This window comes from Martes martes, assembly GCF_963455335.1.
Source record: "Martes martes genome assembly, chromosome: X".
Taxonomy (NCBI): domain Eukaryota; kingdom Metazoa; phylum Chordata; class Mammalia; order Carnivora; family Mustelidae; genus Martes; species Martes martes.
The window spans coordinates 51,540,040-51,563,893 of record NC_137897.1 but is presented as its reverse complement, the minus strand read 5'-3'; the positions used below and the strand labels follow the sequence as shown (position 1 = coordinate 51,563,893).

The following is a 23,854-nucleotide window of genomic DNA, read 5'->3' as shown; positions in this document are numbered from 1 at the left end:
GCTCTCATAAGCTCTTGAAATAGCCTCCTAGTTTTCCTCCTCTTAAGACTTATTTCTCATTATTCCTTCACAGGGCTGCTGTTAGCATTTTGCATGGGATTATTCTTCACTGTTTAAGATTGCCTTACATATTGATGAAAGTTTTATCATTTCTGACTCCGACTATCTAAATAATAGTATCATCTCTTCCATATCCCGATCATTGTGACAACTAAAAGTATCTTCACACATTTCCAAACAACTTTTAGCATACCACCTTGAGTTGAGGGTCACTGAATAAAATAAGTTTGTGTAACTTCTTCAAGAAGATGCTGATTCCAAGTCTGTCTATAAGCTTCCTACTACCTATAAAATTGCCCTCTTCTCCGGGCAGATGCTGCTTCCAAAGCGCTGCCTACAATAACACTTTCTTCACCACCCATCCCCTATCTGTGCCTGGTGACAGTTTACTCCCTCAAATGATCAGTTTGAGTGCCTGCTTCTCTAGGAAAACTTTACTACACAAGTTACTTTACTTTACTTTACTTTCACACTAACTGTGAGCTGCCTAATTCATCCTCACATCCTTAGTATCTAGACCAGTAAGTGGAAGAAAACGGATATTTACTATATTTTGTGAGAATGTTATTGTAAAATAAGGGAAAAACAAAAAAAATAGGAATAAAAAGGAAGGAAAAACAGAGGAAGACAGAGGAGGAAAGAAAAGATACAGAGTGAAGCAAAAGAAAAAAATTAAACAGGGGAAAGGGAAAAAATTAAAAAGAGAGAAATAGAGACAAAGGAAGAAATAAAGAGGGAAATGGAGAAAAAGGAAAGCCAAAAAAGAGGGAAAAATCAAAGAAAGAAAAGGGGAAAAAGAAGAAAAGTGAGGGGAAGGAAGGAAAAGGGAAAGAGAAAAGAAGGAAGACTAGAAAGAAGATGGAAGACTGGAGGAAGAAAATGAAAAAGAAGAAAAGACAAAAAGTAAGATGGAGAAAAAATAGAACGAAGGAAGGAAATAATGATCAGGAATAAGAAATGAGAGATAAAAAAGAGATAAGAAAAAGAAAAGATTATGAGAGAGAAAGAGGAAAAATGAGAGAGGGGAGGAAAAAGGAGCAGTGGAAGAAAAAATTTTAAAGGGTGTGGGGAAGAGGGGAATAATGCATAAAGAAAGCTCCAATGGTGAAAGAAAGGAAAGGTCCTTTATTGATCTTGGATATCAACCCTTAGTCTGTAGGGTCATTTCTGAATATCTCCTTCCATTCTGTAGGTTGCCTCTTTGTTTTGTTGACTGTTTCCTTTGCTGTGGAGAAGATTTTTGATCTTGACTAAGTTCCCAAAGTTCATTTTCACTTTTGTTTCCATTGCCTTTGGAGACATTTCTTGAAAGAAGTTGCTATGGCCAATGTCAAAGAGGTTAGTGCCTATGTTTTCCTCCAGAATTTTGATGGATTCCTGCCATACATTGAGGTCGTTCATCCATTTAGAATTTATCCTTGTGTATGGTGTAAGAGAATGACCAAGTTTCATTCTTCTCTACATAGCTGTCCAATTTTCCCAGCATCATTTATTGAAGAAACTGTCTTTTTTCCACTGGATATTTTTTCTTGCTCTGTCAAAAATTATTTGAGCATAGAGTTGATGGCCCATATCTGAGCTTTCTACTCTGTTCCATTGGTCTTTGTGTCTGTTTCTCTGCCAGTACCATGCTGTCTTGGTGATCACAGTTTGTAATAAAGCTTGAAATCAGGCAACGTGATGCCCCCAGCTCTGTTTTTCTTTTTCAAATTTTCTTTGGTGATTTGGGGTCTTTTCACAATTGACACTACAGACAAAGGGCTGAAATCCAAGATCTATAAAGAACTTCTCAAACTCAACACCCAGAAACCAGATAATCATGTCAAAAAATGGGCAGAATACATGAACATGTGTCTTCCTCTCCAAAGAAGACATACACATGACTAACAGACACATGAAAAATGGTTCATCATCATTAGCCATCAGGGAAATTAAAATCAAACCACAATGAGATACTACCTTGCACCAGATAGAATGGCAAAGATTAACAAGGCAGGAAACAACAAATGTTGGAGAGGATGTGGAGCTCGGGGAGCCCTCTTACACTTTGAGTGCTAATGGAAGTTGGTGCAGCCACTTTGGAAAACGGTGCGGAGGTTCCTCAAAAAATTTAAAAAACAGCTACCCTATGACCCTGCAATTGCACTACTGGGTATTTATACCAAAGATACAGATGTAATGAAAAGAAAGGCCACCTTATACCAGTTAGAATGGCCAAAATTAACAAGACACTAAACAACATATGTTGGAGAGGATGTGGAGAAAGGGGAACCCTCTTACACTGTCGGTGGGAATGCAAGTTGTTGCAGCCACTTTGGAAAACAGTGTGGAGAGTCCTCAAAAAATTAAAATAGAGCTACCCTATGACCTGGAAATTGCACTACTGGGTATTTACCCCAAAGATACAGATGTAGTGAAAAGAAGAGCCATATGTACCCCAATGTTCATAGCAACAATGTCCACAATAGCCAAACTGTGGAAAGAGCCACGATGCTCTTCAACGGATGAATAGATAAAGAAAATGTGGTCCAGATATACAATGGAATATTACTCAGCTATCAGAAAGAATGAATACCTAACTTTTGCATCAATAGGGATGGGACTGGAGGAGATTATGCTGAGTGAAATAAGTCAAGCAAAGAAAGTCAATTATCATATGGTTTCACTTACATGTGGAACATAAGGAATAACGTGCAGGACATTATGAGCAGAAAAGGAAAGTGAATTGGGGGAAATCAGAGGGGGAGGGAAACCATAAGAGACAGTGGACTCTGAGAAACAAACTGAGGGTTTTAGAGGGGAGGGGGATAGGGGGACGGGTGAGCTTGGTGGTGGGCATATATTGCATAGAGCACTGGGTGTGGTACATAAACAATGAATCTTGGAACACTGCATCAAAAACCAATTATTATTTTGTGGTAACTAACATAGCACAATATAAAAAAAGAAAGGAAAGATATACTGAAGGACTAGGGCAATTATAAATAATAAATTTTTCTCTTTGGTGTTGAGAAATCTAACATGAATTTGATAGAAAATAACACATTACAAGCCCTAGCTTTTTATCTGTCAATTTTACTATCTATTAAAGTTCTAGTGTCATTAGTTCTATTGGAAGAGCTGAGGTACGTAAGATAATATTTTTAAATACAATCGTTCATTTCTGTTAAATGTAATATAAACTTACTAAAATTTAAAGCAAAGCAAAAAGAGGATAAAAAGCCACCAATAAACCCACAGGACTCAAACATTCTTAACAGCTGCGTTTTTTTCTGGGCATTTTTTTTTCCAATTTTTTAAACACAACTGTAAGCATCCAGTACACAAAGTGTTGAATACTCCTGGTGAGGTTTTTAAGTCATCTGCAAAGCTGCTTAATTACATATGTGTATTTACCCAAATAACTTTTACATGATAAAATGTTAGACATAGATGGAGTCTAAAGAAATATTCTACTCAGGGGTAGGGGGCAAGATGGAGGAGAAGTAGGAGGCACTGTTTCAACCGGTCCCCTAAAGTGAACTGATTATCTACCAAAGAACTTTGATCACCCATTAAATCAGCCTGAGATTAGAATTATACATTTCTGGATCTCTACAGCAGCAGAAGATGCCAGGGGACAGGTTAAAGCAGAGTGGGAACATCGGACTGATATTGGAAGATAAACAAAAGGGGGAGGGAACCACCAGAAGTGACCCATTGGAAAGTAATACCCCAATATGAGAGTGCCCTGTGATTGGGGACCAGCATTAACTCGGAGTCTGGTTAAAAGCACTCAAAAAGAGAAAAATATCTTAAGGGGAAATTGGTGGAATTGGGCAGTTATGGACACGGGCTTAAGCCCACAGGCCCAGGATGGCCACTGCTGGCACTGTGCCAGAGAGAGTGCCATGAAGAAGGCAGGCCTTGGTCCCTGAGCCACCGGCACTGAGAGCATCTGGGTGGCAGCCCACATGAGAGAGTCTAGTGTGGACGCCAGCTGGTGCTCTCTAGAACCACGGCCTTTTGCACTTTGCACACATGCTGCGCAACAGGGGTCTGAGTCGCACTCCACACCCTCCCCTAAGAGAGGTCCATGCAGGTGCTATCTGGTGCTCTCTAGGGCCAGCGAGAGTCTGAACACTTCCAGCCCTGGTCAGCGTGAAAATCTCAGCATGCTGTCTCTGGTTGGGAACTCTCTGGTGGTCTGGACCTGCCCAGACAGCCACAGCAGATGCAGCCACTGGAAGCCAGCTCCCTGGACTAGTACTTCTTGTGGTTTTGGTAGTACCAGGGTACAAGTGGGAGCTCCTGAGACCCCTGAGACTGTGGCTGGGGTAATGCTCTGCCGGTGGGAGGTGGCAGAGGGGGAGTTTATGTGCTCTGGAGCACCTAGAGGAGAACAGTCTGAGGCTTCTCTCTGAGACAGAGGTCCAAGTGCAGTTTGCTTTCCTCTTAACCTCACAAGAACCGCCAAAAGCACCAAGAGAAGGAAAAAAAAAAAACTCCAGAGAACAAAAGCCTGAAAAACCGGTTTCCTCAGAGCCCAGCCCCTTTATAGTGGGCAGGAGGACTCAACTCTAGCAAGACTGCCTGAAAAACAATGTGGCAGGCCCCTCCCCCAGAAAGAGAGCCAAAAACAAACAAACAAACAAAGAAGAGGACAACCACCACATAAAACTGTAAAACCCCTGTAAAACCCCAGTATCAGGAGAAAAGAAGATATCAATCTTCTGGTATTCCCCTAAGGCCTGTATACTTCATAGATTCAAGTTTTATTTTTAATTCGTTCCCACTATTCTCACTCTTTTTAATTTTTTATAGTTTTTAACCTATTTACCATTACAATGAGAGGTTCAGTACAACAAATTCCACAATAACCTTTTAACTTGAACTTTTTTGATACATATACCTGTGTTTAACTTTGCTTTTCTATTTTTTCTAAATTTTCATCTAGAGATAAGCTTCAAGGGAATTCTCTTTTCCCAGTCAATACTACCCCTATATATAAACCAGTTTTAATCCCCCTTTATCTCTGGAAAGTTGAGTCCTTTAACAAAGATATCAAGATATACCCAGGAAGAATCAAAATAACCTTCCTCACTCACACTGAGAATTTATAACCACCCTCCCATCTTTTACTTATGTCAGTATTTCTGTGTATTTGTTTTTATTCTGGTAGTATATAAATCTTATACTTGGGGTTCATTTTGTCTGGGTTCTTTTTTTCTTCTTGACATTTACTTTTGTGAGTCTTTCTGTTAGTCTGTTTTTGTTTATATACTTTATAAATCTTACCTTTGGGGCCCATTCAGGCTGGGTCTTCTCTTTTACTTTATCTCTCTCTCTCTCTCTCTCTCTTTCTTTTTCTTTCTTTTTGGTGGGGAATCCTGATTGCTCAGAAGCTTCCAGGTTGCAACTTAACTGGACCACAGTTGATATATTCAGCTCCACATCCCCTCAGGCATCTCCCACCAAAATGACTAGGAGGAGGAATGCCCATCAGAGGAAAAATTCAGTGACAGCCCTCTCCATCAGAGCTATTGGATATGGACATAAACAGTATGTTGGAAAGGGAATTCAGGCTACCAATTATCCAGGCAATGGCTAGGTGGGAGAAAGCCTTTAATGACAAAATGGAATTGATTAGGGCAGAAGTGAAAGACACCAAGGAAGATGTTAACAATGTTCTCAATGAGTTCCAATCTAAACTAAATTCTCTAACACCTAGGATAACTGAGGCAGAAGATAGAATTAGTGATCTAGAGGACAAACTGACAGAGAAACAGGATCAGGAGGAGACCTGGAACAAATAGCTTAGAAGTCATGAAAACAGAATTAGGGAAATAAATGATGCCATGAAATGTTCCAACGTTAGAATTATTGGAATCCCTGAGGGGGAGGAGAAAGAAAGAGACTAGAGAATATAGTTGAAAAAATTCTCCATGAAAATTTTCCTAATCTGGGGAATGGAATCAGCGTTCATGTACTAGAGGCAGAAAAGTTTCTGCCAAGATCATAGAATCTAGAAAGACATTGAGAGACTTGATTGTGAAAATGATGAATCATAATGCTAGACAGAAGCTCTTGAAAGCACCTGGGGGAAGAGATTTCTTACATAAAGAGTAAAGCCCATCAGAATAACGTCAGACCTGTCCACAGAAAACTGGCAAGCCAAAAAGGGCTGGCAAGATGTATTCAGGGCACTAAAAGAAAAGAACATGCAGCCAAAAATACTTTATCCAGCAAGACTGACATTCAAAATGGATGTAGAGATAAAGAGCTTCCAAGACTGGCAAGGTTAAAAAGAGTGTGTGACCACCAAGGTGGCACTCCAAGAAATATTCTATAAAAGATGAAAAAAACCCAAGAATATCATTGAACAGAAATTTATGGAGACAATCTATAGAAAGAATGACTTCACAGGTAACACGATGTCAATAAAAACGTATCTATCAATAATCACTCTCAACAGTAATTGCCAAAAGGTGCCCATAAAATGGCACAGGGTTGCAGATTGGATAAAACGACAGGACCCATCCTTATGTTGTCTACAAGAGACCCATTTTGTACCAAAGGATACATCCAGACTGAAAGTGAAAGGATGGAGAAGCATCTTTCATGCCAATGGGCCTCAAAAAAAGGCTGGGGTAGCAATTCTCATATCAGATAAATTAGATTTTAAACTAAAGACTGTAGTCAGAGATACAGAAGGAAACGACATCATTCTTAAAGGGTCTATCCACCAAGAAACTCTAACAATTGTAAATATGCCCCCAGTATGGGAGCGGCCAACTACATAAGATAACTGTTAATCAAAATAAAGAGTCCTATCGATATGAATACATTAATAGTAGGGGATCTTAACACGCCAATCTCAGTAATAGACAGATCATCCGTGCAGAAAATCAGTAAAGAAACAAGAGCATTCTGATGGATTCCTGTCTCACGTTGAGGTCTTTTCTCCATTTCGAGTTTATCTTTGTGTACGGTGTAAGGGAATGGTCGAGTTTCATTCTTCGACATATAGCTCAACGTGAGACAGAAATACATCAGAATCCTAGAGGATAACATAGGCAGTAACCTCTTCAATATCAGCCACAGCAACTTCCTTCAAGATATGTCTCCAAAGGCAAAGGAAACAAAAGTGAAAATGAACTTTTGGGACTTCATCAAGATCAAAAGCTTATGCACAGCAAAGGAAACAGTCAACAAAACAAAGAGGCAACCCATGGAATGGGAGAAGATATTTGCAAATGACAGTACAGACAAAAGGTTGATATCCAGGATCTATAAAGAACATCTTAAACTCAACACACACAAAAGAGATAACCACATCAAAAAATGGGCAGAAGATATGAACAGACACTTCTCCAATGAAGACATACAATTGGCTATCAGACACATGAAAAAATTTTCATCATCACTAGCCATTAGGAAGATTCAAATTAAAACCACACTGAGATACCACCTTACACCAGTTAGAATGGCCAAAATTAGCAAGACAGGAAACAACGTGTGTTGGAGAGGATGTGGAGAAAGGGGAACCCTCTTACACTGTTGGTGGGAATGCAAGTTGGCGCGGCCACTTTAGAGAACAGTGTGGAGATTCCTTGGGAAATTAAAAACAGAGCTTCCCTATGACCCTGCAATTGCACTACTGGGTATTTACCCCAAAGATACAGATGTAGTGAAAAGAAGGACCATCTGTGACCCAATGTTTATAGGAGCAATGGCCACGGTCGCCAAACTGTGGAAAGAACCAAGATGCCCTTCAATGGACAAATGGATAAGGAAGATGTGGTCCATATACACTATGGAGTATTATGCCTCCATCAGAAAGGATGAATACCCAACTTTTGTAGGAACATGGACAGGACTGGAAGAGATTATGCTGAGTGAAATAAGTCAAGCAGAGGGAGTCAATTATTATATGGTTTCACTTATTTGTGGAGCATAACAAATAACATGGAGGACATGGGGAGATGGAGAGGAGAAGGGAGTTGAGGGAAATTGGAAGGAGAAGTGAACCATGAGAGACTATGGACTCTGAAAAACAACCTGAGGGTTTTGAAGGTGCGGGGGGTGGGAGGTTGGGGAGGACAGGTGGTGGTTATTAAGGAGGGCACGTATTGCATGGAGCACTGGGTGTGGTGCAAAAACATTGAATACTGTTATGCTGAAAAGAAATAATAAATAAATAAATGAATAAATAAATAAATAAATAAATTTTTTTAGAAAATGAAGCAAGAGCATTGAATGACACATTGGAGCAGATGGGCCTCATAGTTAGATAGAGAACATTCCACCCTAAAACAACTGAATACTCATTCTTCTCGAGTGCACATGGGACCTTCTCCAGAATAGACCACATACTGGGTCACAAATCAGGGCTCAACCTATACCAAAAGATGGAGACTATCCCCTGCATATTCTCAGATCACAATGCTTTGAAACTAGAGCTGAACCACAAGGAAAAGTACTGAAGGAATTCAAACACCTGGAAGCTAAAGACCACCTTGCTTAAGAATGTTTGGATCAACCAGGAAATCAAAGAAGAACTTAAACAATTCATGGAAACCAATAAGAATGAAGACACTTCAGTTCAAAACCTAAGGGATACAGCAAAGGCGGTCCTAAGGGCGAAATACATAGCCATCCAAGCCTCCCTCAAAAAAATAGAAAAATCCAGATCACACCAGCTGTCTTTACACTTTAAAGAACTGGAGAACCAACAACAAATTAAGCCAACTCCACACACAAGAAGAGAAATAATCAAGATTAGAGCAGAGATCAATGAGTTATAAACTAGAGATACAGTAGAACACATCAATGAAACTAGAAGCCGTTTTTGTTTTTGTTTTTGTTTTTTTGAAAGAATCAATAATATCGATACTCCATTGGCCAAACTAATCCAAAAGAAAAGAGAAAAGACCCAAATTAATAAAATTATGAATGAAAAGGGAGAGATCACAACTAACGCCCAGGAATTAGAAACAATCATCAGGAATTATCATCAACAGTTACATGCCAATAAGTTAAGCAACCTAGATTAAATGGATGCATTTCTGAAGAACTACAAACTTCCAAAACTGAATCAGGAAGAAATTGACCACCTGAATAGACCAATATCTAGTAATGAGACTGAAGCATTGATTAAAAACCTCCCATGAAGACAAGAGCCTAGGACCTGGCAGAGTCCCTGGAGAATTCTACCAAACATTCAAAGAAGAAATAATACCTATTATCCTGAAGCTTTTTCAAAAAACTGAAGCAGAAGGAATACTTCCAGACTCTTTATGAAGCCAGCATTACCTTGATCCCCAAACCAGGCAAAGACCCCATCAAAAAGGAGAATTTCAGACCAATATTCATGATGAATATGGATGCTAAGATTCTCAACAAGATCATAGCTAATAGGATCCAACAGTACATTAAAAAGATTATCCACCACAACAAGGTGGGATTCATCCCTGGGTTGCAAGGATGGTTCAACATTGACAAATCAATCAATGTGATAGAACAAATCAATAAGAGAAGAGAGAAGAACCTCATGGTCCTCTCAATTGATGCAGAAAAAGCATTTGACAAAATCCAGCATCCGTTCCTGTTTAAAACTCTTCAAAGTATAGGGATAGAAGGAACATTCCTCAACTTCATAAAATCTATCTATGAAAAACCCACAGCAAATACCATCCTCAATGAGAAAAAGCTGACAGCCTTCCCTTTGAGATTAGGAACACAACAAGGATGCCCACTCTCACCACTCTTGTTCAACATAGTATTAGAAGTCCTAGCAACAGCAATCAGACAACAAAGAGAAATAAAAAGTATTCAACCTGGCAATGAAGAAGTCAAACTCTCTCTCTTCACAGATGACATGATACTTTACCTTGAAAACCCAAAAGATTTCACCCCCAAACTACTAGAACTCATAAAGGAATTCAGTAGTGTGGCAGGATACAAAATGAATGTAAAGAAATCAGTTGTTTTCTTATACACTAACAATGAAAATACAGAAAGTGAAATTAGAGAATCGATTCCATTTACTATAGCACCAAGAACCAGAAGATACCTGGGAATAAACCTAGTCAAGGAGGTAAAGGATCTGTACTCAAGGAAATATAGAAGACTCACGAAAGAAATTGAAGAAGACACAAAATGATGGAAGACCATTCCATGCTCATGGATCAGAAAAATAAACATTATTAAAAGGTATATACTGCCTAGAACAATCTATACTTTCAATACCATTCTGATCAACATTCCACTGGTATTTTCCAAAGAGCTGGAGCAAACAATCCTAAAATTTGTATGGAACTAGAAGAAACCCCGAATTGCTAAGGAAATGTTGAAAAAGAACAAACAAAACTGGGGGCATCACGTTGCCTTATTTCAAGCTTTACTGCAAAGCTATTGTGCCAGCTATGGTACTGGCACAATAACAGACACAAAGACCAGTGGAACAGAGTAGAGAGCCCAGATATGGACCCTCAACTCTATGGTCAAATAATCTTCGACAAAGCAGGAAAAAATATACAGTGGAAAAAAGACAGTCTCTTCAATAAATGTTGCTGGGAAAATTGGACAGCTATGTGTAGAAGAATGAAACTTGGCCATTCTCTTACACCATACACAAAGGTAAACTCGAAATGGATAAAAGACCTCAACGTGAGGCAGGTATCCATCAGAATTCTAGAGGATAACATAGGCAGTAACCTCTTCGATATCAGCCACAGCAACTTCTTTCAAGATATGTCTCCAAAGGCAATGGAAACAAAAGTGAAAATGAATTTTGAGGACTTCATCAAGATCAAAAGCTTCTGCACAGCAAAGGAAACAGTTAACAAAACAAAGAGGCAACCCACGGAGTGGGAGAAGATATTCGCAAATGACAATACAGACAAAGGGCTGTTATCCAGGATCTACAAAGAACTTCTCAAACTCAACACACACAAAAGAGATAATCATTTCAAAAAATGGGCAGAAGACATGAACAGACACTTCTCCAATGAAGACATACAAATGGCTAACAGACACATGAAAAATATTCATCATCACTGGCCATCAGGGAAATTCAAATCAAAACCACATTGAGGTACCACCTTACACCAGTTAGAATGACCAAAATTAACAAGACAGTAAACAACGTGTTTTGGAGTGAATGTGGAGAAAGGGGAACCCTCTTACACTGTTGGTGGGGTTGCAAGTTGGTGCAACCACTTTGGAGAACAGTGTGGAGATTCCTCAAGAAATTAAAAATAGAGCTTCCCTATGACCTTGCAATTGCACTACTGGGTATTTACCCCAAAGATACAGATGTAGTGAAAAGAAGGGCCATCTGTACCCCAATGTTCATAGCAGCAATGGCCACAGTTGCCTAAATGTGGAAAGAACCAAGATGTCCTTTCATCAAAGGACAAATGGATAAGGAAGATGTGGTCCATATATACACGGAGTATTATGCCTCCATCAGAAAGGATGAATACCCAAATTTTGTATCAACATGGACAGGACTGGAAGAGGTTTTGCTGAGTGAAATATGTCCAGCAGAGTCAATTATCATGTGGTTTAATTTATTTGTGGACCATAAGGAATAACGCGGAGGACATGGGAGATGGAGAGAAGAAGGGAGTTGGGGGACATTGGAGGTGGAGATGAACCATGAGAGACTGTGGACTCTGAGAAACAATCTGAGGGTTTTGGAGGGGAGAGGGCTGGAGGTTGGGTGAGCCTGGTGGTGGGTATTATGGAGGGAATGTATTGCATGGAGCACTGGGTGTGGTGCATAAACAATGAATTCTGGAACATTGAAAAGAAATTTAAAAAAAAGAAACTTTGTACTCATTTTTTTTTCATGTAATAAAGATAGGGAAATGAGGGGAAGGGAGAGAGGAAGAGGGCGTCTGGGCAGGGGGGGTGTGGGGGAGAGCACCAGGAAAGAAAGGAGGGGATAAAAGAGGAAGATAGGAAACAAAGATGAGGGATGGGGTTAGGGGAGTGGGACAGAGAAAGAAAAGAAGGAAGAAATGCAGCCAGAGCATGGAAGTTGTTAGATCAAAATTAAATAGCAAATTAATGAAAGAGTTTGGACTAAAATTTCTTATGATCTGATTCCTGGTATGAAACTGTCACAGTACCTTCCACCCCACCTCCACCAGAAGTTTACAAACATTCTCACAGAATATCAGAATTGAAAACACTTATAGATATACCTCCTGGACCTCCCTCCCAATGCAAGCACTATACCTATACAATCTCTACATAGTATGGGACTACACAGGCAAGTCCACCCTCTACCTATATGAGAATTCCCCTGATGTTGGGCAGCATCCTTACTTCTTTCCTTTAGTTTCAGAAAAGGAACTTCTTCAGCTCTTTACTTTCTGTCTGCAGCTTAGAGAAAAATCCAAATAACCAGAACAGAGTGCACATTGAAAAAAGAGAAGAAAAAGCTGTTCTTGAAAACCTCCCATTTACCCTCAACATGTCTTCTTTCTTTTCTTTTCTTTTCTTTTCTTTTCTTTTCTTTTCTTTTCTTTTCTTTTCTTTTCTTTTCTTTTCTTTTCTTTTCTTTTCTTTTCACCAGCCCCCCCCCCTTATCTAACACCATACCCAACAGAGCCTCCCAGCCTAGGGATAGCTGTTAAGGCACTTACCAGGGTTGTCAGGCTGCATGATGGCCATGACAAAGGTATGAGGAAAGAGCATGGCTGCACTCTTCCTCATGCCCTGAAGCTTCACAGTGTTGCCCTGGAACATGACCCCATGCACATCAGTTTCTGTGCCCAGGCCAAGCAGGTGCCAGACCACTGTGTCACCCTTGCACATGTCCAGGTTGGGCAAGTTAGAGAACAGAAACCCATTAATGGCTGAAAAAGAAAACATAAGACAACAGGAAGATGAGACCAGACTACTCAGGCATTGGCCAACAGCATAACATCAGCTCTATACTACGGTTTTCCACAATTTGAAATTTCTGAGTCATCTTAAACTTTCCTGCCTTCTTCCCTAAGCCATTCTAGTTGTACTTATAAAGATCTGCCTTTTAAAAAAAATTATGGCACTTTTTTTAAAAGATTTTATTTATTTATTTGACAGACAGAGATCACAAGTAGGCAGAGAGGCAGGCAGAGAGAGAGAGAGGAGGAAGCAGGCACCCCGCTGAGCAGAGAGCCCAATGTGGGGCTCGATCTCAGGACCCTAGGATCATGACCCGAGCTGAAGGCAGAGGCTTTAACCCACTGAGCCACCCAGGCGCCCCCAAGATCTGCCTTTTTGGGATGAGGGATGTTTCCTCTTCCCAGAATAAATTTTCCCTCGGGTCCCTCTACAGAAAACTATTACTCATCCTTCACGTCCCTGTTCAAATGTCACCTCACCTGTGAAGCAGAGTTATTTCTCTCTCCTAATCTATCATTTCCATGAACCTCCCCCCACACACACAAAATTCTTCCATATCACTTACCACAGAGCACAGGGTCCAATGATTTACTTACAAATTTATCTCCCACACAAGATTGACCGAGCAGAAATCACATTATTTTTTTCTGTATCAGTGTGACCACCTAATCACCTGACATGTTGCCTGGTACTACTTAGGTGGACCATAACTTCAAATTGAAATGAACTTGGTTCACAGGATTGGTTTACTTTTTCCAGGTGATATAACTGACTACAGGAACCAAGAGATGGAGTCATAAGACAACATACTCATTCATGACTCCCTCCCATCTTCCATACTCCTCTTGAAAATACAGGGAGGCCTGCTTTAATTTGACCCCTTTTCAATGTCCCCTTCCTCTGGAACCACTTTTAATAAGTAACCTTACTTGGTAATCCCCATAGATGCTGATGATAACATGGCTAATCTCCCGATTCTGTTTCCTTTTCCTGTAATTTCTAATTGCAGATCTATTTAGCCTTTGAACCCTGGCTCAAGCACTCCTTTCTTCCAGGAATCCTTTAATTTGATTCTCCTTCGTTAATGTTCTCCTCCTATAAACTCCATGTGACTTGAAAGCTGTTTCACACAATGTAACACTTAATTATAGTTGATCTTGGCTTGTTCTATAATTTTTTCATGAGTGTTATTAGTCTTATTTCATTGCAAATGCTGGGAACTTTTTGCAAACTGGGACCATGCCTTCCCATTCACTTAGTCACCCACCTACCTACCTACCCATTAATTTGGTAGTTCACTTGTTCAATAAACATTTAGTATGTATTAGAAAGTGTAGATAATGCAGTGATAAGCAACAAACAATACTCACTTTTTAAGGAAACTACACTCTAGCATGTCAAAAGCTGTGTAACAAATAACTACATAGAACATGCTACTAAAATATTCTGATAAAATGAAATAGGGGTTCAGAAGAGGATGTCATCATCCTAGAATTGGGTGATTAAAAACAATGGTTACATGGATGAAGTAGCTTTTGAGTAGGACCTTAGAGAATGGAAATAATCTCCACAGGCTAAGGGCAAAAATGTAAAGAGATGGGGCACCTGGGTGGCTCAGTGGGCTAAGCCTCTGCCTTCGGCTCAGGTCATGATCTCAGGGTCCTGGGATCGAGCCCCGCATCAGGCTCTCTGCTCGGCAGGGAGCCTATTTCCCCACTTTCTCTCTCTGACTGCCTCTCCACCTACTTGTGACCTCTCTCTGCCAAATAAATAAAATCCTTTAAAAAAATGTAAAGAGAGGCATTTCAACTGGTAGGCAAAGCATTGTAAAGGCATCAAGTCAGAAAAGTACAAGGTATGTATATATTGAAAAAAATAGCCCAATTTGGCTGGAGTATAGAGTTGAGAAGCATGGATAGTGGTCAATAAAGGAGAAGAAGATAAGATTGGAAAAGCATCATTCCAGCTTTCTCTCCTCACTCTCTAGTGGATTCATGGTTTGCAATCCTCATTTCACAACACATTTTTCCAGTGTTCCCCATATTGTGTAACATAGGACATAGCACAACCAAGTTCTAAACCTAAGAACTGTTGCTTTAGATTTAATTCTTCAATCCAGCTCATGCTTTGGGTAGAGCTGACCAATGGGATCAGTGCTTTCAAGGATGGGACATGATTAAGTTTAGGTTAGATTTTTTACTTGTAACCTCCCAACTGTAGCTCAGGGCAAAAGCACTCCCCATACCATGCATCCGATTGGAGTCTTGGAAACCCTTGACATCCTTTGAGAGCAGTCGTGAATCCAACATAGCAGCTGCTTGATTGGCATTGCTATACCAGCTCTTGTTCTCATCCAACACAGTAAAAAGGAGAAAAAATTCCTTATCCACCCCTTTCTGTAGGTCCGTGGAAGAGAAAGAATGACAATGGTTTCAGCAGTTGTGGGTTGTGCAAACTCCAGACCCAATGAGCCCTGATTCATTCCCATTTCTTTTTCCAGACACAGAGACCAGCCCATACCTCTTGCCTAGAGCTGTAGTTGTTGCTAAGCAGGTTTTCCTCAGGTAACTTCAAATTGAAAGTGGGTGATACAGGTTAGAACAAAGTGACAAGACAGGAGGGGAAGAATGTATGAAAGGGGACAGGGAAGAAGCACAAGATGGGGATTATGGACAAGTACAGAGAGTGATAGAAGAGAGCTTGGAATCACCTGAGTAAAGGAGTGGGGAAAGGTGGTTAGCAGATCAGGGAAGAACTCTAGTCAGAGGGGATTCGAAAATTAAAGTAAAGGACATATAATTATTAATGTATTATTATTATCACTATTATCATTATTACTTCTAACATTTACTGAGTGTTTACTAGGTAATCCAGACACTGTGATAAGCACTTCATATGGATTATTTTAATTAATCCTTATAGAAACCCAAGATTCTTTTTTCATTGTTAACCCTTTACTACAGATGAAGAAACTGAGGCAAAGAGAAGTTAAGTAATATACAGCTAGAATGATGAGCTGGACATGAAAGAACACAAGCAAATATTAAAAGAGATTTAAGAATTAGGGTCAAGTGTTAGAGAACACTGAGGCTTAAAAAAATGAAGAGATGAGAGGATACAAAACAGAAAGGAATAGAGACTAAGAAAGATATTTGTTTGTGAGTGAAAGAATAGCATGAAAAAAAGCATGAGCTCACCAGCTATTAATTTCTGATTAAATAGATTGGTTATTTCTTTTCTATTCCCACAGCTCTAGAACACAGTTCCACTTTCAACTCCTATTTAGCAACACAGCCTTATTTTCCTCCAAGTAGGCTTTCCAGCCAAAAACCATGGTAATACCTGTTTGCCATCTGCACCCAATGCACCAGTCTTGCACACCAACAGGGGACCCACCAGACCAGAATTTGTGTCTCTTATGGGATCTGCAGCAGAGAAGTACATCCAGGTGAGGCAGGCAGGATCCTGAGCAGTAGGGCCAGCATGGGAGGGGACTGTCCAGCGGTATGTTACTTTCTCAAAGGGCTTGGCCACCAAGCCAGGGTAGGATGAGCCTGCAGGGGGAAGAAAATAGGACTCATCATCACATGAGCTAGAGTGAGAATCATCAGCTCTAAAAAGCGGGGAAATATTATAAACTAGAAGGCATTTTGGAGAAGTAGCAATATGCAAATAGAATATTAAAAAGGATCCTGGATAGGAGTGAAGAGACAATAGTTAGTTTCTGGTTCTGACAATAGTTGTTATATAAACTGGGGGAATTTAAATTTCCCAAGTTTCAGTTTTCTAAGCTCAAAGGACTAAAGATTAAAAGGGCCTTTAAAACTTAATTGGAGAAGGAAGAGAAAAATGAAGTGGGGCGAATCAGAGGGGGTGAGGAACCATGATAGACTATGGATTGCAGGAACCAAACTGAGGATTTTAGAGGGGAGGGGGGTGGGGGGATGGTTTAACCTGGTGATGGGTATTCAGAAGGGCATGTATTGCATGGAATACTGGGTGTTATACACAAACAATGAATCATGGAACACTACATCAAAAACTAATGATATACTGTATGACAATTAATGTAACATAAAACAACAAGAAGAATAATAACAACACTTTGTAATACTCCTCACTTGAAAACATACATTCATCTGCTCTCGTATCCTTACCACAGTTTAAAAATATCCAGAGACAGGCAATTCACTACCCACCTTCATAGTTTGTTTCATCTTTGAATGGTTCTGATTGAACACATTCTCCTTTCCATATGTATGTATGGGTAGATACAAATATGTTTCTATGTGTAGATATATGAAAAACACAAGCATTAAGGCTGTAATTCCTTAAATGGACACAAGTTATGGTCAAACAATACATAGAAATTTTATTTTAAAATTTTAAACCTAGTAGTGCAATTGTTGGGTCATAGGGTAGTTGTATTTTTCACTTTTCAAGGAACCTCCATACTGTTTTCCAGAGTGGCTGCACGATTTTGCATTCTCACCAATAGTGCAAGGTTCCCCTTTCTCCACACCATCACCAACATATGTTGTTTCTTGTGTTGTTGATTTTTAGGCATTCTGACAGGTGTAAGGTGATATCTCATTATAGTTTTGATTTGTGTTTCCATGATGATCAGTGATGTTGAGCATCACTTCATGTGTCTGTTGGCCACTGGATATGTTCTTTGGAAAAATGTCTACTCATGAATACTAATTCAAAAGGATACATCCACACTGATGTTTACAGCAGTATTATTTACTATAGCCAAATTATGGAAACAGCACAAGTGTCCATTGAATGAAGAATGGATAAGGAAGATGTGTTATCTATCTATATCTATCTATATCTATAAATATACGTATGTATACATATATGTATATACACACAATGGAATATTATTAAGCCATAAAGAGAATGAAATCTTGTCATTTGCAATGCCTGGAGTTAGAGAGTATTGTGCTAAGTGAAATCAGTCATCTAGTGAAAGACAAATACCACATGATTTCACTCATATGTGTAATTTAATAAGCACAATAAATGAGCAAAGGGGGAAAAAAGAGAGAGATGCAAACTAAGAAACAAACACTTAGTGTAGAGAACTAATAGTTACAAGCACAAGTGGTGGGATGGGTGAAATAAGTGATGGGAGATTAAGGAGTGACCCTGTGGTGATGAGCACCAGTTGTATGGAATTGCTGAATTATTATATTGCATACCTGAAACTAGTATTACACAGTATGTTAACAACTAGAATTTAAATAAAAACTTAAAAAATAAAATAACATTTTAAATCTATTAGTAATCAAAGAAGTATAAATGAAAATAGCTACATACTGAATATAATAAAAAACAAAAAATGAAAACAGAAGAGTATAAACTGTTGAATTTGAGATGAAATAAATGTACAAGAGTTCTTGCTGGAAAAAAGAATAACTACATAACCTTTTTTGCCTGTCAGTTTAGCAAGACTTTACACATTATAGTAATTCATGCTGTTGAGAAGTGGCTCAAATGGCACCTACCCCTTTCACTCAACTATAGAAAGGGTGAGTTTAAATGAGAATACCCCTTTAGGAAAAAATGTTAACAAAATGTATCAAAAGCCCTAAGAAAGTTCAGGCTCACAAGAAAATAAGATGTACAATAGACACTGAAAAGAATGACCAACCTAATACAAATTGAAACAATAGTGATTTTGGTTATTGTGTTGTTTGCCTACAAGATTGACATTTGACAAAGATGAAAATGGCTGCCTTGTGCTGCTACTGTGGATGCAAGTCCAAGATTATGGGACTGCAAATTTTTCCAGAGATCAACTTCATGTTGGTATCAAAAATTTTAATGTGTGTACCTTCGGACACAGCAATTCAACATGCTAAAAATATATTATGAGGAAATATTCATTAAAGGGTGAAAAGAAACATACACAAGGATATTTGTAGTAAGAACTTATAACACGTGGTATAATTTAAGATGGCCTTAACATCCTTTCTTATTCTTTTATTATTCCCAACTTTTAAAATTTTCAAGCATACAAAAAACGTTAAAGGATAGATTGTACAATAATCATCCTACAAGCTGGAGTTGATTGTTAACACTTTCCCATCTTTAATTTATCTACATCTATGTCTATGTATATCTACACACACAAACACACACACACACACACACACACACACGAGTTTTTGATTGTTTGCTTTTGCTAAATCATTTGGAAGCATGATGACATCTTACTTCTAAGTAGATCAGTAACTTTATCCTATATTGTCTCAATAACATTATTACAACTAAAAAAATCCTAATATCATCTAACATGTGGTCTATATCAGAAATTTTCCAGTCATCTCCAGAATGTCTCCTTTTTAAAAAGATTTTACATATTCATTTTGAGAAAGAGAGAGAGAAGGGGTGGGAGGGGAGAGGGACAAGCAGACTTCTCCACTCAGGAGTCCCAAAATGTCTCTTAAGTTTATTTCTTTTTTAATAACCAGGATCAGACAAAGTTCATTTTTTGTGTTGTCTCTATTTTTTCCCCTATAGCACTGAATTTTGAAGTGACTAGACCAGTTGCCTTGTAGAATGTTCTTTTTTTCTAGATTTGCCTGTAACTTTGTCCTTAATGCTTTTCATATTTTTCTATATTTTTTGGCTTGGGATTAGCATGTATTAACATTCTCAGAGAAAACAAGAACTTAATATCCAATAATCCAACTTCTAGTATTTTCTCCTGAGATGGTAATCCAAATAAAATATAAGCATTTATTCATTTGAACACAATTTACAGCATTTAAAAATAATGAAAACAGGCTAAATGTTCAAATAACAGAAGATAAGGTAAATAAATTATGGCATATCCATGTAATGGGGTATTTTATAGTCAGTAGCAATTTTATAACATTACAATGGGATGAGAAAATTGATACAGTGGTAAGTAAAAACAGTATGATACAAACATACACAAACCACATGATCACAAAAATATCAATATATATGTTTTCATAAGCACAGGAAAACATTAGAAGGTGTAACAAAAAGTAATGGCAAACTTATCTGTGAATGGTAATTATTTTTATAATTTTCCTTTTTTTTCAAAATTCCATAAAGCATATATGTTACTTTTATAATCACATATATTTTTTAATTTTTTTTGTTTTAATTCCAGTGTAGTTAACATACGGTGTCATATTAGATTCACGTGTCCAATATAGTAATCTGACAGTTTCATATATCACCTGATGCTCATCAAGACAAGTGAACTCCTTATTTGTCATCACTTATTTCACCTATCCCCCCACCCACCTGTCCTCTGATAACCATCATTTTGTTCTCAATAGTTAAGAATCTGTGTCAAAGTTTCTCTCTCTCCCTCTTTTTTCCCCTTTGCTTCTTTGCTTTGTTTTCTAAATTACACATGTGAGTGAAATCATGTGGTATTTGTCTTTCTTTGACTGACTTATTTCACTTAGCATTACACTATTAGCTCCATCCCTGTTGGTTCAAATCACAAGATGTCATTGTTTTTGATGGCTGAATAATATTCTAACACACACACACACACACACACACACACGCACACACCACTTCTTTATCCATTCATCTATTGATGGGCACTTGGTCTTCTTCCATAATTTGGCTATTGTAAATGATGTTGCTATAAATATAGGGGTGTGTGTGTCCCTTTGAATTAGTGCTTTTGGAATTTTTAAAAGTATTTATTTATTTATTTATTTTTATTGTTTTTATTATAGTAATAACAGCTGCTTTTATTTAAATTCCAGTTATTTAACATACAATATAATAATAGTTTCAGTTGTACAACCCTTACATACCATACCCAGTGCTCATGACAACGGCACCCCTAAGTCCCCATTGCTTATTTCCCCCATCTCGCCCCCCACCTCCCTTCTGGTGACCTTCAGTTTGGTCTTTTCCTCTATGGTCAGGAACAAGACAGGTATATTCACTCTTACCACTGTTATTTAACATAGTGCTGGAAGTCCTAACCACAGCAATCAGACAACAAAAATAAATAAAAAGCATCCAAATCAGCAATGAAGAAGAAAAACTTTCACTATTTGCAGATGACATGATACTCTATATAGTGTTTTTGTATTTAGGGGATAGATACCCAGTAATGCAATTACTAGATCATAGGGTAATTCTACTTCTAACTTTTGAAGAACCTCCATACTGTTTCCAAAGTGCCTTCACCAGTTTGCTTTCCCACCAGAGGGAAAGAAGTTTCCACTTTCTCCACACTCTTGCCAACACTTACTGTTTCTTCTGTTGTTGATTTTAGCCATTCTGACAGGTATGAGGTGATATCTCATTGTAGTTTGATTTGCATTTCACCGATGAAGAGTGATGTTGAGCATCTTTTCATGTGTCTGTTGGCCATTGACATGTCTTATTTGAACATGAACAAAAATGTATGTTCATGTCTTCTGCCCATTTTTTAATTGGAATACTTATTTTTTGAGTGTTGAGTTATGTAAATTCTTTAGATATTTGGGATACTAACCCTAAATTTCATATATGAAAAAAACCACGTGAACATCATACTCTGGGGGAAAACTGAGAGCTTTACACCTAAGGTTCAAAGGAAGACAAGCATGTCCACTCTAAGTACTTTTATTCAACATAGTACTGGAAGTCCTAGCCACAACAATTAGATCACAAAGAGAAATAAAAAGCACACAAATTTGCAAGGAATAAGTAAAACTTTCACTATTTGCAGATGACATGATACTTTATAATGAAAACTATAAAGACTACATCAAAAAACTACTAGAACTGATAAATGAGTTCAGTAAAGTCATAGAAGTCAATGTGTAGAAATCTGGTGCATTTCTATACACTGATAATGAAGGAGCAGAAACAGAAGTTAAGAAAATAATGCCATTTACAATTGCACCAAAATAATAAGAACCTAGAAATAAACCTAACCAAAGAGGTGAAAGAACTGTACTCTGAAAACTATAAAATACAGATGAAAGAAATTGAAGATGAAACAAAGAAATGGAAAGACATTCCATGCTCATGGATTGGAAGAACAAATATCATTAAAATGTCCATCAGGGATACTTGGGTGGCTCAGTTTGTTATACATCTGACTTTGGCTCAGGTCATGATCTCAGGGTCCTGGAATTGAGCCCCACATAAGGCTCCATGTTCAATGGGGAGTCTGCTTGTCCCTCGGCCACTCCCCCACTCATGCTTTCTCTCTCTCTCTCTCTCAAATAAATAAATAAAATCTCTTAAAAATGGTACAACTTTTAAAAATAAATTAAAATGTTAATCAGAATATATTTAAATATATTTAAAAGAATGTGTCTCTTATTGAACCCAGTCCTGCTTCACTATAGTATCATGGATCCATTTAACAACATCCATGTAGGACAATCAATTCTGTCTCCTTCATTCCCTCCCCTATTTATTTTTCCTCTAGAGTTATCTGTTATTACCTGCAGCTCACATTAGTTGGAAACCCTGCTTGCTCACCATCATTGTACACAGTTCCCTCGTAGCCTTTCTCATAGAAGACTCCATGAGGCTGTATACTGAATGGCTGGGAAGCACGGTTGTAAAAGACCACCTGGATGGTGTCACCCACCTCAGCCCGGATCACTGGCCCTGGAATATGGGAAGGAGAGACAATAGGAATAAAAACAGAGATGACCAGGGGGATGGATACAAAATAAGAAGGAAGGAAAGAAAGGGGAAGTGAAAGATATTTTTAAAATCCTCTATTTGCAATAATAAGAATAATCCCTTCCTAGTGTATTACAATTTGCAGTTATAAAAAAGCATTTTAAAATCCATGATCTCATTTTGATCTCCAAACATCATATACAGGGCAGGGGATATTTTCACTTTACAAATAAGGAAACTACAATTCAACGAGGTGGAATTGATCTTCCCAAATTCAAATAACTGATTAGGAACAGAATCAAGACTTAAAGCCAGGGCTTTCTCCCACCCCACTGTCAGATTCAATCCTATTTTCCCTACAGTTATTGTCCTTCTTCCTATAGCTGAATTTCCTGGTAGAATCCATCTCAATATCTGATCTTGACTCAATCCTAAAACATTTCTGAGCATTTAGAATTATTATATCTATGTGTAGTTCTTGAAATAGGCAGCTGAGCCATGATTCCTGGAGTTTTCTTTGTTCCGTGACCCACTACCTCTGACCTAGGTTGGGTCACCTTTGAGATTAACCGGAAATATCAAGACAATACTCTGAGCATTTATGCTGGCTCAGACCCTCATTCAGTGTTTCTGGCTTGTTTTCTACTCAATTTCTATGGCTAATGGTACACCTCTGATCCAAGAATCAAATGAAAATGACTCAATTTCTACACCTAATGCTACATCTCTGACCCAAGAAGCAAGTGAAAATGAAAACATAGCATAGCAAAACATGAGATTCCATGGAAAATGGGCTAAGGGAGAAATTTGTAGCTATGAATATTCACATTAAAAAAATCTCAGATTAACAAACTAACTTTAAGACTTAAGAAATTAGGAAAAGAAATACAAATTAAACTCAAAGATAGAAGGAAGGAAACTGCAAAGACAAAGCAGAGACAAATAAAATACAGAATAGAAAAACAATAAAGAAAATCAATGAAACCAAAAGTTGGCTCTCTGAAAACATCAACAAAATTGATGAACTCTCAGTGAGATGGACTAAGGGAAGAGAGGAGACTCAAATTACTAAAATCAAAAATGGAAAGGGAAGATATTATTACTAATTATACTGTAATATATATATGAAATATACAAACTATATTCATATATTGTATATATATGTATATGTATATATATTACACCAACAAATTGGATAACCTAGATGAAATGGACAGAGTCCTAGAATAGAAAACCTACCAAGACTAAAGCATATAGAAATACAAAATCT

General features: G+C 38.1%; 1 protein-coding gene across 6 annotated transcripts in view; it reads right to left on the bottom strand.

The window, feature by feature from the left end:
- LOC308337105 (hephaestin) overlaps positions 1-23,854 on the bottom strand; it is a gene marked incomplete at both ends in the record, with an annotated part of 126,672 nt that overhangs the window by 47,714 nt on the left and 55,104 nt on the right. For 2 of the 6 annotated variants that reach the window (XM_080795136.1, XM_080795135.1), the window contains 4 exons: positions 12,699-12,911; positions 15,188-15,338; positions 16,285-16,496; positions 22,435-22,566. In XM_080795136.1, the coding sequence (XP_080651262.1) occupies positions 12,699-12,911; positions 15,188-15,338; positions 16,285-16,496; positions 22,435-22,566 (708 nt within the window). The remainder of the gene's footprint in view (positions 1-12,698; positions 12,912-15,187; positions 15,339-16,284; positions 16,497-22,434; positions 22,567-23,854) is intronic. The other 4 variants (XM_080795137.1, XM_080795138.1, XM_080795133.1 and 1 more) reach the window with 3 other exon arrangements.